The 17,849-nt window shown below is 27.8% G+C and overlaps 4 protein-coding genes and 1 long non-coding RNA gene across 8 annotated transcripts; 2 read left to right on the top strand and 3 right to left on the bottom strand.

Annotated features, from left to right (window-relative positions):
- Positions 1–1,084: 1,084 nt before the first annotated feature.
- LOC105431289 (ubiquitin thioesterase otubain-like) lies at positions 1,085–2,990 on the top strand. Its single transcript, XM_011645379.3, has 5 exons — positions 1,085–1,444; positions 1,512–1,564; positions 1,945–2,244; positions 2,347–2,547; positions 2,626–2,990. The coding sequence occupies exons 1-5, from the start codon at positions 1,402–1,404 to the stop codon at positions 2,821–2,823; spliced, it is 795 nt and encodes a 264-aa protein (XP_011643681.1). The 5' UTR covers positions 1,085–1,401; the 3' UTR covers positions 2,824–2,990.
- Positions 2,991–3,094: 104 nt separating this feature from the next.
- BORCS7 (BLOC-1 related complex subunit 7) lies at positions 3,095–4,849 on the bottom strand. The gene is made up of 3 exons (XM_089078186.1): positions 4,467–4,849; positions 3,850–4,091; positions 3,095–3,771 (listed from the first exon to the last, which is right to left on the bottom strand). The coding sequence occupies exons 2-3, from the start codon at positions 3,985–3,987 to the stop codon at positions 3,592–3,594; spliced, it is 318 nt and encodes a 105-aa protein (XP_088934312.1). The 5' UTR covers positions 3,988–4,091; positions 4,467–4,849; the 3' UTR covers positions 3,095–3,591.
- A 33-nt stretch (positions 4,850–4,882) lies between these two features.
- LOC148936508 (uncharacterized) lies at positions 4,883–8,860 on the top strand. Its single transcript, XR_016139516.1, has 3 exons — positions 4,883–5,180; positions 5,249–5,333; positions 5,525–8,860. It is a non-coding gene; the product is annotated as an uncharacterized LOC148936508 (long non-coding RNA).
- LOC105431292 (formylglycine-generating enzyme) lies at positions 5,389–12,352 on the bottom strand. The gene is made up of 5 exons (XM_011645382.2): positions 12,019–12,352; positions 11,071–11,923; positions 10,379–10,550; positions 8,874–9,057; positions 5,389–5,680 (listed from the first exon to the last, which is right to left on the bottom strand). Exons 2-5 carry the CDS (start codon positions 11,621–11,623, stop codon positions 5,525–5,527), a joined length of 1,065 nt encoding a protein of 354 aa, XP_011643684.2. The 5' UTR covers positions 11,624–11,923; positions 12,019–12,352; the 3' UTR covers positions 5,389–5,524.
- A 1,936-nt stretch (positions 12,353–14,288) lies between these two features.
- Positions 14,289–17,528, bottom strand: LOC105431293 (mitochondrial fission regulator 2). 4 transcript variants are annotated; one of them, XM_011645383.3, is made up of 6 exons: positions 17,192–17,528; positions 16,851–17,009; positions 15,624–15,805; positions 15,393–15,517; positions 15,061–15,307; positions 14,289–14,575 (listed from the first exon to the last, which is right to left on the bottom strand). In XM_011645383.3, the coding sequence occupies exons 3-6, from the start codon at positions 15,803–15,805 to the stop codon at positions 14,428–14,430; spliced, it is 702 nt and encodes a 233-aa protein (XP_011643685.1). In that variant the 5' UTR covers positions 16,851–17,009; positions 17,192–17,528; the 3' UTR covers positions 14,289–14,427. The 4 variants fall into 4 exon arrangements, with proteins under 4 accessions (XP_011643685.1, XP_088934244.1, XP_025075169.1 ...); XM_089078118.1 differs by lacking the exons at positions 16,851–17,009; positions 17,192–17,528 and adding an exon at positions 16,577–16,695; XM_025219384.2 differs by lacking the exons at positions 16,851–17,009; positions 17,192–17,528 and adding an exon at positions 16,425–16,695 and having other exon boundaries at positions 15,393–15,514.
- Positions 17,529–17,849: the final 321 nt, after the last annotated feature.

Consider the following 17,849-nt stretch of genomic DNA (forward strand, 5'->3'; position numbering starts at 1 on the left):
CATTAAGACATCAAAATTTGTCTTAATTTCTAACCTATTTATGATATGGAGTAAATAAGTGTAGATAATAATAAAAAAAATAATATTTTAAAATATAAATATAATACACTTACAATTTTGAGTATTTTATATGAATATATATATTAAATTAGATTAAAGATGATAAGTTTTTACTTGGCAACTCTTAAATTTAATTAGCTACTCAAATTAATCAGCTTGAGACTGGCACCTAACCAATTCGTCTATTAAGCCAGCGGCACACGATGCTTTTTTTCTTGCTAGTTTGCTAGCTGGATTCGAGTGCTTGTTGAACTCTTGTCTTCGATTGATATATTTTTTTAAATCCAGAAAAATATACCAATCAGAGACAAGAGCTCAACGAGCACGCAATCCAGCTAGCAAATCAGCAGGAAAAAAAGCATCGTGTGCCGCTGGCTTTACATGGTCTAATAAGAGCTAGGTGAAAGAATATCTTTGTGTAGAGTAATTGAAACGATTTGATTGGATCGCAAGTTACGTTAACGCAATTTATGCTGCAGAATGGCACCTGATTGTTCACGTTGTCTATTAGTAAAATAAACTTTTTTGATTGGTTGATCCAGTGAATAATCTTGAACATCGGTCGCTTAAGTTGTTATGTCCAATTGCAACGTGATCACAGAATGCTCCCCCATGCATTTACTTTTCTCTTTCCAGATTTATCAAGATAAAAATCAAAGAAATTTTGCTGCATGTTCTATCTACTAATATATTTATGCCCCATCTTTTTAGTTCTATATATATGGTTCAAACGGCCTTGTGTCCACGATGCTAGAAATTGGTCCGAGATCTCGGATGAAAAGAGAATTATCCAATCGCAGTTAGTTAGTTGGCCGAATTATTTAAACGCCATTGGTCAATTTTTTTTCCATCCGAGATCTCGGATCGATTTCTAGCATGGACACAAGGCATTATGCTGCTATGTAAGTTTGTCTGAATAGGTCCTTATACATCATGTAAACTATCTAAAGCTTAGGTTGCAGTCTACTTGGTTGCGTTTCGCAATTCACTGACAGTAATGAAAATCTATAATATACGTGACCTGAATTATATATTTTCAGTATTGGCAGTGAATATCGAATACGCAGTCTTGGTACTATAAATGCTTCAAAGTGTCTTATAATTGGTCAATCGGTAGAATTCTTTGTTCTGATTGATCAATCAAATGCTTCGAAACATTGTAGCGTTAAATGGACTGAATATCTGAATTTGTTCAATAATGCTGCCAATACAAAAGCATAAAACATAACAGCAAAGGCATAAAACACAACACATCTTTTAACATCACATGGGAATGTCGAGCTTTTGTTTACTATTGATAATTTGACAATTCTCGTGAAATTTGATAAAGTTTTCAGAAATATGGAAAATAATTCGCTTAAGGAACAACCCATAGAAAACACAGGTTTCTTAGCATAATTTATGATTGAGAAATCATGCCGAATAATTTATTATTCTAATTTTTATTGCAGATGTCAATCAAGACGAGTTGATACTCCAACAACAAAGACGTATCGAGAAGGAGGTTAATATGCTATTCGTGTCATGTTTAAAGTGTATCTTTAAAGAATATATAAATTTTGTTTAATTTGTCTAATTAAAAATAAAATTTACATATTAAATTAATTTTATTATCTTCTTAAAGTTTCGTTTTTTTTGTTTTTATGAATTTCAATAAGGAAAATTATTCGAATATTAATTTACAACTTGTTATTCATTGAGCTGCGTTTAATCGATATTTAAATTGTTTCATTAGTGATATCAATTGCTGCTTTCTCTATTTTAATGATATACATTTTATTTTAATATTAATTTTTACTAGTAATTATATAAAAATGTTTGTTAAAGAAAGATATAAAACCCTTATAACTGTCCATTCTTGGGTAATTATTTGTTGTATTTCAGATTTCAGAATCTATAGCATTAGTTGGTGAAAAAGAACCACTAAAGAGCTTAGAAGAAGAATATGTGAAAGATGATGTATATCTTTCAAAAGCAAAAACTTTGGCTGAGAAATATTCTTATATTAGAAGAACTAGACCTGATGGTAATTGTTTCTTCAGAGCATTTAGTTATGCTTATTTAGAAAAATTAATTGGGAATAAAGAAGAATACAATAAGTTTCGAGATCTAGCTTTAAAAAGCAAAGATAGCCTTGTGGCTTTAGGTTTTCCACAATTTACAGTTGAAGATTTTCATGATACGGTAAGGCATGTTTTTATCTGTTACATATATTTTTAGCATAATAACACAAGTTACAAGAATTTATATTTTGATTTTGATTTATATTTTAAATTTTTGTTATAGTTTATGGAAGTCATAGATAAAGTAGGCGGTGACACAGAATCCAGTCATATGGAACTACATAAATTGTTTAATGAACAAGGTTATTCCGATTATGTTGTTGTATATCTTAGATTAATTACATCTGGCCAGTTACAACGCGATGCTGACTTCTATCAACATTTTATTGAAGGAGAACGCACCATCTCGGAATTCTGCCATCAGGTTTATAGCTATCATTATTCTTTCAGTAATCTTTTTAGAATGTTCATATATATTTATTCCCTTTTTTTTTCCCTTTAGGAAGTTGAACCAATGTATAAGGAATCTGATCATATTCACATCATAGCAATGAGTAGTGCCCTAGGAACTGGTGTTAGAGTTCGTTACATGGATAGAGGCGCAGGAACTGAAGTAACTGCCCATGATTTTCCTGAAGGTGCTATACCAGCTGTGCACTTGTTATATCGTCCTGGTCACTATGATATTCTTTATCCTTGATGAATTTGATATACAGATCTTTCTAATATGATATGAAAATGATTTCTGATAACCAGATCAACCTCAAACTATATTTGGAAGTGTTTTAGTTATAAAATTATTATTGAAATATGTTATCTTTACTATAAAAAAAGAAATAAATTTGTTTTGTGTATACATTTTAGAAAGTCTCTATTTGTATTTGTGTATGAGTTTGACAATATATCCTATTATTTATAAGTACTTTAACTTTTAAGATTAATTGTCTGGAATAAAAAGAGAAATCAATGTATTGTGTTATTTAATTCCTTTAGTCTATTTTTTTTTATCATTTTGTATTTTGGGCACAAATACAGAAATAATATAAATATTCAATTGTTAAAATAATCACATTTCAATTTTATAATTTATCTATATACATATACTAAATTATACGTTATATGAATTAATTTTAACAAATAACATGTGCAACGCAAGTATACTTTTTTTTTTTTTATAAATCATATATCACAGGAATTACAAATATTGCAAATATTTTATTGCGCAAGAACTTGTACTAAAAAGGAAAATTGAAATAAAAGTGTTACAAAAAAACTATTTCTAAATTAAATATCATAAACTTAGGAAAACACATGTTCTTAAAATTAATGCTACAATGTAACATTTATATTTTTTATGCACATATTCCATAAATTTATGATGGACAATTCTTATACATACACATGAAATAAATATGTATGTGTGTGTGTGTGTGTGTATGTGTGGTATGTGTGTGCGTTTTATCGTGTGTTATCGTTGCATAGATCGTACTTGTTCAGTAACTTCTTCCAACATTACCAGACTTTTGTCTATTGTATCTATTTGATACTTCAAATGAATAACAATAAGCTCAAGCTTCTTCAAATCAGATTTCATTGTTTCTAATCCATGTTCCTGTTGTGCAAAATTTCTTGCTGCATGTGTTAACATCTATAAACAAGACCGAATTATTAATTTAATATGTTATTAAACAATTATCTCAGAAATAAATTTAAAAAATGAAATTACTTCGTTACTTTTGGAACCTCGCTGTATCTGCCTGGCAAGTGAAGCAATATTATTAACATTAACTTGAACTCTATCTGCTAATCTCAGCTTTGACTCAATAAACAGGCTACGTGCGCTTGTGCTGGATGCTGAAGCCATATTGTATTTTTCATTAATAATTGGATATATCTTACTCCTAATATTATCCAGGATAGAGCGTGTTTTATTGATTGATATTGTTATGGAAGAAACTATTTCATTACCTAATATGTAAAATAGATATACAATTGAAACTAAATGTTGTTTTTTTATATTCTACAATATCTCTCCATATTTTTTTAAAGATATCATTTGTGTACACACACACACACACACACACACACACACACACACACACACACACACACACACACACACACACACACACACACACACACACACACACACACACACACACACACACACACACACACACACACACACACACACACACACACACACACACACACACACACACACACACACACACACACACACACACACACACACACACACACACACACACACACACATTATACAAAATAGAAAAGAAGTTGAATCATCATATGATACATATAAATATCTTATAAGTATCTTACTTTTTCTTTTTTAAACAGAAATTTTCAACAGAAATGACAGGTTAATGTCATTAATTTTGAATTAATTTTGAAGATCTCACAAAACCTCATCAAATCTCATCGGAAAAGTAAAACTAAACGCTCGCTGTCATATCGTTTACACGGCAATGTGAAGGCTATGACACACAATAAAACTTAAGCGGCATCTACAATGAGATTTTAAGGCGTAAGATTTAAGATATTGGCCAACCACAATCAATTATTCTTTTATAAATCGATTGGCCAATTTCTTAAGTTTTACACTTTAAAATCTCATTATAGACGCCACTTTAGTCTCAGTCCACAATAGATTTGCCCGCCCATTTGCTGTTGCTTTGACTCACGAGAGTGGATAAGCTCATCAGCATTTATATCCGACGGATGGTCAGTCGGGCTCATTAAGCTATATAGTATACTGAAGTGAGTCATCCCTATACTAAACTATAGAAAATCGCGACCCAGCGGAGAAAAGGACGGGCATACTAAGTTGGAATCTTTCTCTTTTCTATAGCATACTTATTGGTTAACCTTATAGTAGTAGAATAACATTAACCAATCCGGGAATCTCTTGACAAAGAGAGCGATTCCAACACGCACATCTATCTTTTTTCAGTAAATGAGACATCCCCATTCCTTGGAAGGCTCACTCCAGTTACTGGAATTCAATATACTATATACTGGAATTCATATACTATAGTTGCGTTCCGATATTCATTGCTAGTATATAAAATCTATAATATATGACATGAACTATATATTTTCAGTGCTGGCAGTGAATATCGGAACGCAGCCTATAACTCAATGGTCGAGCTATCAAATCTGATCAACAGTCGAAAAATGATGTTCAAGGTATATGCCACAAATTAACAAAATAAGCTATATATTATAAATAGAAAAATAAAAATTATGAGATGATTACATATAATATTTATACATTACATATAATTATATACATATAAAGAAAATATAATTTGTTTACATTATTTTTAATCATTCTGTTTAAAAGTTTAACTTTATGTGTTAATACTTCAATGTTTTAGCTACGTTGATATGGCACATCTAAAACCTAAATTTCCAGCTGATGTATCGGGTGTATTTTGACTACGCGCAGCACATCTGTATCTGTAGCAATAATTTTTATGACATAAATAGGAACCACCTTTCTTCACCTTATCACTACCACTAGAAGGGCCAATCTAAAAATATATTCAATAAGAACTGTAATTATAACAGTAATTTTACAGAAAAACTTATACAACTAAGATAATTTTGATCTTTGATATATTATAGAAAATTCAATAATGTGAAAATAATATGACAATAGGAAAATGTCAGAATCAGATCATATCAATACGGTCTGCATATAATCTGTTGACATAACATGATTAGCAAACTTTGTCGTATTTCTGACGATAATTTGCCGACACTGTCAGATATTACATATATCTGTAAAATTTGCTATTTTTCTGTTATCAGAAATTGATAACATATTCTGCTCAAACCTGTTTCTGTCGGCTTAACTAAAGATGTACATATTTGAATACATATAATTTATTTTACTTTTAATAAAAACTAGAAATATAAATAATAAAATTATTCTATATACTTTTTTTATTCTTATAAGTTTATTTTATAAGGGAAAATTTTTAATATACAATACCATTTGGCTTAACATATTATATAACACTATGTAATTTCTGTTTTATCAATATTAATATTTTAATATTTGGGTTTGTTCTTTACAGCTGACTACTGATCATATGATAACTTTTTCTCTAGGGCAGAAAAACATGAAAAGTAAAAACGTTTTCCTTTAGAAGTTTTATCTTTAACAGTAAAACTTGAGTGTCGGTCCACAATAAGTATTTAATCTTTAAGTCGTAAGAAATTGACCAATCATAGTCGATTATTCTTTTCATATTCGATTATAATTGGTCAATTTCTTACTTCTTAAAGCTTAAATCATTTATTGTGGACCGACACTTACTTTTCATGTTTCCATCTTAAGGAAAAAATTACACGATTGGTATCCTAAACTAGTATACACTCATTGTATTTAAAATGAAACAGGTGATATACAGGGTGATTCAGAACAACTGTTTGTCTTTAAAATGTTATATGTTCCTGATCCGATTCTAAGATGATTTTTTTCTCTACCAAATTTTTAATCGCCCGCGTCAGACGGTGAGTTGCATCACTCTTGCCCACTCTTTTGTACGCGATCCGTTTTTCCTCGCAAACTGTTTTCCCTTATAATTCAAAAACTAAGCTTCTGATAAAAATTTGATAGAGAAAAAAAATGTCTTAGAATCGACTTAGGAATATGACATTTTAAGAACAAATGGTTGAATCATCCTGAATTTGAAATATGGCGAAAGAAAATAAATTTTAGTGATTACAGTTTAGTGATAGAGAAGTACAGAAGTATAGTGATAGAAAATATTCCTCTTCCAAAAAGGAACATATTAAAGATTTATCAAAAAGCATACGTTACTTACATAACTATAAATATTGTTAAAAAAAAAAATGCTCTCTGATTTTTACTTCTGCATAGAAGTAAAAAAGTCACAAATTTGTATATTATTTTTTTAAATTTATTAATTTGTACATTACAATATTTCTATTTATGGGACACAAAAAGGAGGATTAAAAACATTTCTTATATGATTTAAACTATCAACTATCAAAATTTAGCTTAAAATTCAACTAATTCTACTATTGCTCAAAACATGAAAATGATTCAACTTTTGATGATTTATGTTAACAGAATTGAGTGTTTTGTCACCAGTCTATGCAAACTTTGCTGCACATAAACTTGATGCAAAACATAAGTGTTTCCTGATATATTTAATTTTAAATATTTCACGAATTATTAAAAAAGTATTATCTTCAAAAACCATTTTACTCAGGAATGAATTTTCTATATATCAAGATCAAGATCATTTGAACTAGTCTAATCTTTTAATATGAAATTATTTTATATATAAAGTTTAATACATTTTATTTTAATAGAAATGTTGAAAAATTTTTTAATTTGACGTACAAAATATATCATATATAAAAGTTTCAAGATTTAAAGAAGATATACACAATAATATAATTGGTTTGATATTAGCTATTTGAAAATCACAGTCATTTTAAAAAAATGGAATTATATGATTTTATTTTACATAATATGATTTCTTTAATTAACTCTGATTACTCTACTTAGGATATAAAAATATTAAAGTTATTAAAAAACAAATAGTTTGAGATATTTTATAATATATTCTAGCTTCACATCTTTTATATAAATAACAAAATGTTACATTGTTTTATCTAATTGAGCAGAAATCGAATAAAATTAAGAGTCTATTGTTAATGATTTTAATTGCCACTATTTATGCTAAAAGATTTTATAAAGTAACACACTTATTGTTCTTTTTCTCTATCTCTTATTTTAAAAGAATAATATTTAACTATTTTATTAATAGAGAAATTAATATATTCTTTATAACACAGGTAAATTATAAAATTTTTTTTACAAAAGTATAAAATATATCATGGCGTTTGATATTCATATATACCAGTAATTATGTCATAAGTATTATACTCGTTAACTTCCTTGTAAAGATATAATTACATTTTGTACCAAGTACATAAAAGATGCACAAATAATATTATAGTCATTTCAATTATATGGAAGATCTAACAAATTTTACACGCAACAAACAGATACAAATGATAGTTTTACAATTATTACATTTACAATAACAGTGTTTGTTCGATTTCTATTGTTAATCTATTGTCAAATTGCATAATACAAATTCTGCTGAATTTCTACTGTTAATTTGTCGTTATGTTATATTAATAGACTTTTTCAGTTTTTGCCATCAATCTGCTAACACAGTATATCAGGAAGCTTTGTCATATTTCTGGTGGCAATTTGTCAATAAGATATTACAGAGTCTATATAAAATCTGTTGCCTTTTAGTCAACAGAAATTGGTACTATATTCTGCTTAATATCTATTTTTGCAAATTTAGTTAGTGCTGGGAATAATGTACATAATGTTAAAATATAATATTTGTTATATTACATGTTACTCTTATGTTATATAGTAGTTATATTCTGTATTTGCTAGGACTTTTATATATAGAATAATTATAAGGAATTATGTAAAAAAATTATACTTCCATTTAAAAAAAAAATTATATTATTACATTAACTTTTATGCGGTCTTCAAACAGCTAATATCAAACTAATAGGATATAAACTCTTAAAACTGAAAAACTTTTATCTCAAATATCTTTTGTACGATGTCAAGTTGTTATATAATATATTTCTAATTAAGATTAGACATATCTATGCAATATATGTTATTTTATTATACTAAATTTAAATGCTTACTGGATTTATTTGTTGATTGTGCGAATGTTTTGTTATCCACCAATCTGCTGTCCATTCCCAAACATTTCCAACAATATTATATAAACCGTATTTATTTTGCAAAAATCTTGTAACTGGCGATGTACCTTTGTAACCATCCTTTTCAGTGTTTTCTATAGGAAAATTGCCTTGCCAAATATTGGCTCTACAATTATAGCAATAAAATATAAATTCTTATTATACATTGTTGCGTACATATAATAATCCTCAGCATATGGATAATATATGGATGTAGCACAAAGTATCCTTTTAGATGGGAGATAAAATCTGACGGAAGAAAATAAAAATTATTGTGGTCATCTTGATCCTTAATTTCTTGTCTATTTGCTCAGAATTACTTGACATTAACCAAAATGTTGCAACAATAATCAGACATAATAAATCACACTCTGTGAAATTATCCATGCTGCCATCATCATAGACCTCCTATTGCAACAGATTTAATTCCCCTCATTCTTTATGCTTTACTTACGTGGCATTGTGCTCTATCCATATATTCTCATATTCATAATCCGCAACGTGTAATTTTATATTTTTCATGTACAACTTAGGGCTTTGAGAGTTAGTGCAAGTTTTTACATCATTTTAAACTAAAAATTTGAAAAAATTTTCGCTTTTAATAATGAATTTTACTATCATGAAAAATCTGTTTTATTTTACTTATTTTTACAGATTGATATCGGAGCAAAACCGTTGAGAATACATGATTTCGATTAAAAATTCATAACTTTTATAACAATAGGTAAAAAAAAATCTTTAGGTCTTAATTTTTGAAAGTATGTCTATGTTTAAAAAAAAATAGTATAGTGATATTTAAAAATGATATTTAAATTTCAAAAAGTTGAGTTATTTGAACATTTGCAAATGAAGATTTTTGAGAGAAGGAAAATTAGCCTCTTGAGTAAGAAAATAATAAAATCATTTTTGCAGATTAATCATTTATTTATTTTTAATTTTAAAAACCATTATCAAAATCGATACAAAAATTAAATAAAAATATTTTTTAAAAATTTATTAACACATTTTTTTTATATATTTATTATATATTATTTTTTTTATATATTTATTATATATTGAAATTAGCATCAAAAGTGTGTGATATCCCAAAAAAATGGAAAAAAATCCAATTATTAATTTACAAAAATATTTATATCTGCAATATCGATTGTTAAGGACATAAACACCATCTTCCAACCATTCTTCTTAGAGGACAAATAATTGAATATTGGTATTCATACACACAAATAATTTTATCATTTTTAAATTATTTAGAACAGGATACCAAACCTTACTATCTATCTAGGTATCTTAAATCTTACTTATAAATAAAGAAAATAAAGATATAAATAAAGAATTGACTTTGCTTTCAAATCTCCACATTGTCATATTGCATTAATGGAATGATAATGATAATTCTAGAATAATAATTATAGAAATTTAAAGTACATAAATTAAGTTAAACTTACTTATGTTGACTATTTGGCATTAATTTATTTCCCCAAGGATAGAGTCTATCAGAAAGTCCACCGCGGCATGCAACTTCCCATTCTGCTTCAGTTGGCAATCTTTTACCTATCCAATTACAGTAAGCAACTGCATCGTTCCAAGAGACATGAACAACAGGATGGTCCATTCTGACTAAATATTTTCTATTAATTTTTTTTATAATTTAGACACTTATAATATTTGTTGTATATATCTTATAAGGCTAATTATTTTTTTATTTGTGTTATTAGACATAATAGATGATGTGCGTGTAATATTTATTTTCTGGCATTATATATCTTTTAATTAAATGTAAAATTTCAAAATCAATTCTACTAATTTGTTTAGCAACTATATAAGTTTATAAGTAGTTGTCATATGACATAAGTAGTCATATGACATAAAGAAAATTATTTATATAATTAGATATATTCAACATTTAATCAAGCACAAAGTAGAAATTCTTTGTAGAAAATATGAAATAATGTAATCTTCTTATAATTTTCTTATTCATAATGATATATACATGTATGAAAGATATATACAAGATACAAGTTGTCAAATTATGCTTACAATATAAAGTGAAGAAAATGAGAAAATCAATCAGAAATGGAAAAACAACAATAATTAAATACCTGTTCTAAAATTTGTTAAAAAATAGATAGATACATACAAGTAATATTTGAGTTTGGACCTTCTGGATGTTGCCATGAGGCTTCCTTCACAGGTAACCACCAAGGAGCTTGCGCAACTGCCTTATTGATTTTGTTTTTCATGTTTTGTGTCAAAAGATTCTCGAAGACAAAAGAATCCCCAAAACTTTCTGCTTCAGTTATATATCCTGTGGTGCTTACAAAAGCCATATAGTCCTTATTACTCACTTCAAATTTATCTATGTAAAAATTAGTTAATACTACTTCACGTTTTGGCCCCTCTCCATCGGCTATAAAAACTGGATTATTTGTTCCTATGAAGTATGTACCAGCGTCGATTTTAACCATTTGTTTTATTTGTTCTTCTTTTACATTATTTGCATCAAATTTAATATTGTTTACAACACAATATTCTTTCCGAGGTACAAGAATCGATTGTCGATTCAATTTGCTGATGCATTGGCAACTGCTATCTTTTGTGGCGTTTATACATAAGTAATAATATCCGAGTATTATTTGAATTTTATAGAAATAATTAAAAAGTGTGACTTTAGTATTACGAGATGTATACATTTTTGCTCTAAATCTGAAGTTTTATACAATAGTCACGTTTAATAGCAAATCTGTTCTTGTAAGTGTATACTGTTGTAGTAGGTTTAGAATAGAGACTTGTATGATACTAAGATTATCTTTAAGATTAATATACACTGTCAGTACTAAACATTTATGGCCTTTTTTTACTAGGAAAGCTGGTCCAGCAACTTCAGTTGAGCTAGGTTTCGACGAAAACTGCACTAATGCATTAACAATAGATTTAGTATTGTTCAGTGGAACGCATCACATTACATTCTGTTGTCGCGATAATTTCATAACCTTAAAAGAGTTAAATTATTTATTTAAAAATGGAATCAGAAAATAATAGCTTATTTAACAATAATCCGGGTAATTATACAATTTAACTTCCTCACCTGAAATATGGATAAAGTTGGGCTTATTCAACGCGTTTTTGCACGAAGCAAATGAATCCGGCAGAAATAAGCGTCGCTCTGCCCCACAAAACGATATTAATTTGATTAAATGTCATTGTGCAGTTTATATTATATAACTTTAAATTAAAACTAAGGTAATTATGAAGGAAACGGGCCTTCTTCTTTCACCGATTTGAAATCTGAAAGTTTGCAATATCGTGTATTTTGGTGCGTGACACAAACATAAAAATATAAAAAAAACCGGCATTCTCAAATAATAAGAAAAAGTTATAAAGTACAAAGGTGTTAATTGTGGTAATCAGAAAATCTGCCATGTCGACCGTGTCGCATATAAGTGTACAACATACGCAAAATGATGTAAAATGTGCAAAATTTTTAATCACAAACTATTTTCTGCTATAATTTAAATTATATAAATTATATAAAAGAATAATTCGTGTTTCTAATTAATTAAAGTAGAGGATATAATAAATATATGGTGCATAAATTATCATTTTCTAACTTACCGACGTCAAAGAATTTTGGAAGTAAAAAAACTTGATCTCCTTTTGAAAAATATATTTTGCATGTGAAAATATAGAAATTTACAAAATTATAGGAAAATCGGAGGAGAGAGCGTTACATCATATATTTATCTTTTTTTAATTTTTTTCATGTACTGTATTCTTTCCAACGTGTATGTATTCTATTTGATTCTATTCTATTCTATTGTAAAGAAGAATTCTATTGTAAAGAAGATTCAAATACAAGAATAAAAATTACTTTATTAATATAAGGTATAATTATTAAATACGTATAAAATTTACACATGTACACGCTGCGCGACAATGATTCGGAAATCCAACTTACCGGCCGATCGGCCTGATTTACTTAGGGTCGATAACATCGATACTGAATCGCGCTCGCGCTTCCGAAAGGTGCACATCGGAAGAAATACAGTAATAAAGAATAATAAAAATAATAATTAATTCCTTATTTGTTTCATCTTTCTTTCTTTCTAATTTAGAAATGCATGAATTATATCTCCGTCATGTTACAAGTGTCGTATGCATCTTTATATTTATCTGTATAAATATGTAATTGTAATATGTAATTGTGCGTTTTGAATTATACATATATCCAAATAGATATAAACGACAACAGATTGTAAAAAATAATTAAATAATTAAAAAATGCATTTCTAAATTAACAAAGAAAGAAAGATAAAAAACAAATAAGAAATTAATTATTATTTTTATTATTCTTTATTAGCGCATGTATTCCTTCCGATGCACCTTTCGGAAGCGCGAGCGCGATTCAGTATCAATGTTATCGACTCTGAGTAAATCAGGCCGATAGGCCGGTAAGTTGGATTTCCGAATCATTGTCGCGCAGCGTGTACATGTATAACTTTTATACGTATTTAATAATTATTGCCTTACATTAATTATTTTTATTATTATTTTTATTATTCTTTATTATTGCATGTATTCCTTCCGATGTGCATCTTTTCGAAGCGTGCGCGCGTCGGTATTATCGATGTTATCGATCCTGCCTGAATAAATCAGTATCCGATAAGTTAGAGTTCCGGCGGGAAATCACCACGCGAATCATTGTCGCGCAGTGTCGACCTCTAATGTCGTCCTTTTATTATAATTTATTCAATTTTTGCAAATTAAAAAAGAAATTAATAAAAATATTTTTATAATATTAAAATATTAAAATATTCTTTAAAATATAATTTCATTTTTACGAATGTATAATACACATTTAAAAAAAAAAATTGTTTATATATTAATAAATAATATATAAAATTGGTAATTAAATAAAATTATAATCACAATATCTGTTAATTTGAATTGAAGTAAATTCTTTTTTAATTAACAATTAAAATCCTTCATTTATATCGATAATACGAACACTAAAAAGAAACTTTATCGTGTCACAATATCTTAAAAATATTTATTTTGGAAGAGTTTCCACAGCTAAATTGTCTAGGCAAAACCATTAACTTGAAACTTCAGTATTTTTACAGCCTTGTCTACAAGTCTACAAGACAAGTTAGAATAATTATTTCAATCATAAACTGAAGTTAAAATGGTTTTCTTCAAACATATCGATAAAGTTTTATCGATAAAGTATAACATCTATTATTGAAAAGAAAAAAACTTTACCTGAGTTATTAGTGCCACATTAGTGCATTATATTGATTTTTGGTTTAACTCTCTTGCTATAAATCTTAACTAATATAAAGCATAAAAAGATTCAAATATATCTATAATAAATTTTATATTTACGAGAGGTCATGTGCTTATTGAAAGTCTTAAATTTCGTACAAATATGCATACAATGAGAATATTCATAGATATTTTCACATATTTAGTTATGGGTGATTTGTTTTGAATTTATTTAAAATGAATCATCCATAGCTAAATTAACTGATGAATTTCTGCTGTCAGGAGATTGCATTGCAATATAGCGTCTCCGTAAAATTTCTTGCAAATCATTGCAGGGACTATTTTCACGCTTCACTCGTATAGGATGTCCGCCTGGAGACCTATAAATAATCAACATACAATACTGTTTTATTTGATTTTATTTTTTAATACCTATAAGACTTGCACAATTATTATTATTAAATATTAAATTATTTATAAACAAGAAATTAAATTTTCCTACGTAAGCAAAATAATTTTTTTCTGTACAATCAATTCAATAGATATAGATTGGAAAATAAATTGATATAAAATATATTACTTTACTTTTTGGTATTTTAAATTTGCTTTACATTAGTAATAAATATATCCATGTCATAATTTTTACCAAATTTAATTAAAATTCATAATTTTTACTAAAATTAATTAAAATTCATAACTATTATTCTATAAATCAAAAGACTTTTTATTCATATTACAAATCTATTCTAATACAAGATAACTTGCAAAAAAGTTGATCTTAACTTTTGTTTAATACAAGGAATTAATATATAATAAAATATAAAACCAAAAGTGTAAAATTGTATAAACATAAATTTTAATTTACCTCGCAACTGGTCTTAATTTTACATTATCAATATCCTTTAGTGCTTCACCCATCGATTTTTGTACACTCAATGGAATCTTTTTACGATCCTCAATTTTGTGATCTTGCAAACTAGCTCTTCTTGCAATATGCGGTGTTGTGGGTGGTAAAAGTGGAAGTGGAAGCGGAGGTGGAGGTGGAGGTGGCGATGGTACCGACAATGATTTTATGCTATCTGCCCCGTTAGGTAGAGATGTGACGGATGCATCTATAAGACGAACATAAATTATATCTTTACCAAGAAAAATCATATCAAGTATTTTGATATAAAATAAAGCATATATCTTACATACATTTGGATAATTTATTATTTTTTACAATTGTTGAAATTTGTTCTCTAAGTTCTTGTAACTCTTGTTCTAATGCAAGTAATCGTACTTCAGATCCAAAACTAATTGGTTCCAATAAGTCTGGCCTGCTATCAGAAAAGTAGTCATTAAATTTTAAGAATATTGCAGAATAAATATATATACTTGAATATATATTTGAACATACATGCTTATTAGATAAAATGGAGTACTTACCTCATAGAATATCCATTTGTATCAACATAATTGTTACTAGTTTCTTCATTAATCATTGAATTTGTCATTAAATGTAATGGTGTTACACTGACATATATTTTTGGTGGAGGTTTTAGGGGTAAGAAAGATCCAATTCTTCTTACAATACTTCTTCTTTTTCCATAATATTTGATATCACCCATCTATAAAAAAATATTATAATTTTTATAACTTGCATATAATATCAAATATATTTTCAAGATATGTGAAATTAAAAAATGAAGCAAACAAATATAATTAAGTTTTAAAATGTTATTCTAACTTATATTATAAACTAATGATGAAATACAATATAGTTATTGCATATGTTTAGTATAAAAGTAGTAAATACATTTATTTTTAAATTATGATTATTAATAATGTCAACTCACAAAATATTAACAAAATAATTAATTATATACTTGTATTTATGTATGTTTGTTTAAAATATATCATTTCAAAATCTTTTAAAATTTTACAAGTTCAATATTGCAATATCTAAAATATGAACGTGTACTTATTGTGTGTGATATATGTATATGTATATGATATGTATGTGTATATATATGTGTATATGTATATGTATGTGCTGTGTGTATGCACATATGTGGTACATAAGTATTACATATGTTTGCATTCAGTGTACATATATGTCAAATATATGCATTTTAGTTCAAATATTACACTCATTTATGGAATTTGTATACATACAATAAATGTCACCATATTTACCATTACCATACCACTGTCACCATATCATGTACACCGAATAAAGCTTCTTACCTTTATAATCAATTATAATAGTCGAAAACTTCAATCTATGTACAAGTAATAGCGTAAAATCGTAATGCGACGCAATACGTAATACTTAACGAAGGTCGAAAAATTCGAAGTTAAAATAGCTTTATTACGTTAATGTCAACACTACCACGCACTTGACGATTACGAGATGGTGCGAATCGCTCGCTTGAGATTTTTAACGTAGTATTTGATGTTTACTAACTACATGCATTTTATCATACATTTTTCGGTTTTACGATATTTATCTTCCATTCTGTCCGTATACAATAATATATATTGCAATTGTACAATTTTTATATACACATATACATATATATATATATATATATATATATATATATATATATATACACACACACACTTTTATTCACATCTTTACGGAAGAGGTTATAGAAGAATAAAACCAACCTGATGTCTTTACAATGACGTAGACCAACCTTTTATTGCTTCTTTGAACCAAATATATACTCTTTTGTAATTTTTCAAATCGGTTTTTTATGGAAATATATGTGATAATTAATTTTGCGATTAGGTAAAAGGCCTTTTATAAAGTACGCTTCTAAATCGCTAATGTAAAAGAAAACATTTTACATAAATGTAAATGAAAAGTATGGAATACATTTTAATATGCATGTATTAATTGCAGCTTAAGTATTTTGTGAATTAGATATTTTTAATATTAAAAATTAAAAAATTATTAAAAAATTATCAAATTCATAGATACAAGCCTAGGAAAATATATGATTTACGTTTTTTTTCAGATTTCGATGAAAATATATTCAACCGATATTTTTTCGTTAAGACAATAGTTTGAAAAGGGAGAATCGTCGCTTGTTGTCTTCAATGAACAATTAAGCTTCAAGGTTAACGTATAGGTTAAGAAATCTGTCATATCGACAGATCCAATTTATGACTCCTTTACACAGAACATGGCACGTATTAAGCTGCTTTTTCATGCGAACGAAGAAATTAAAATTTTTTCCCTCTTCATTAATTTTTGACAAAAATTGACAAATTATGAATGCGTTCCGTCTTTTTTTTTTTTGTATGATACAAAAATGTCCGTTTGATCACGTTACAATTGGACGCAGCCATTTACAGCCGCCGTACATTAAACGGGCATCACGCGTACATCACATAATGGGGGTTTCGTTAAGGCAATAGGGTGGCGCCCGATTGTCCACATTGCCGATTGGCCAATTTAAAATAAAATTATTTGATTGGTTGATCCAGCGGAAAATCTCCAGGCATCGGTCGCTGTGTTCAATTGCAACGGGGCGATCAAGGACGTTTCCGTGCACATACGGGTGTGGTCCAATCGGACACATTGCCGATTGGTCGAGTAAATAAAAAAATTTTTGATAGGTGGCTCACTAGAAAATTCTTAGGCATCGGCTGATATGAGTG

Source organism: Pogonomyrmex barbatus, unplaced genomic scaffold, assembly GCF_055798465.1.
Source record: "Pogonomyrmex barbatus isolate J1 unplaced genomic scaffold, ASM5579846v1 scaffold21, whole genome shotgun sequence".
NCBI classification, from domain to species: Eukaryota; Metazoa; Arthropoda; class Insecta; order Hymenoptera; family Formicidae; genus Pogonomyrmex; species Pogonomyrmex barbatus.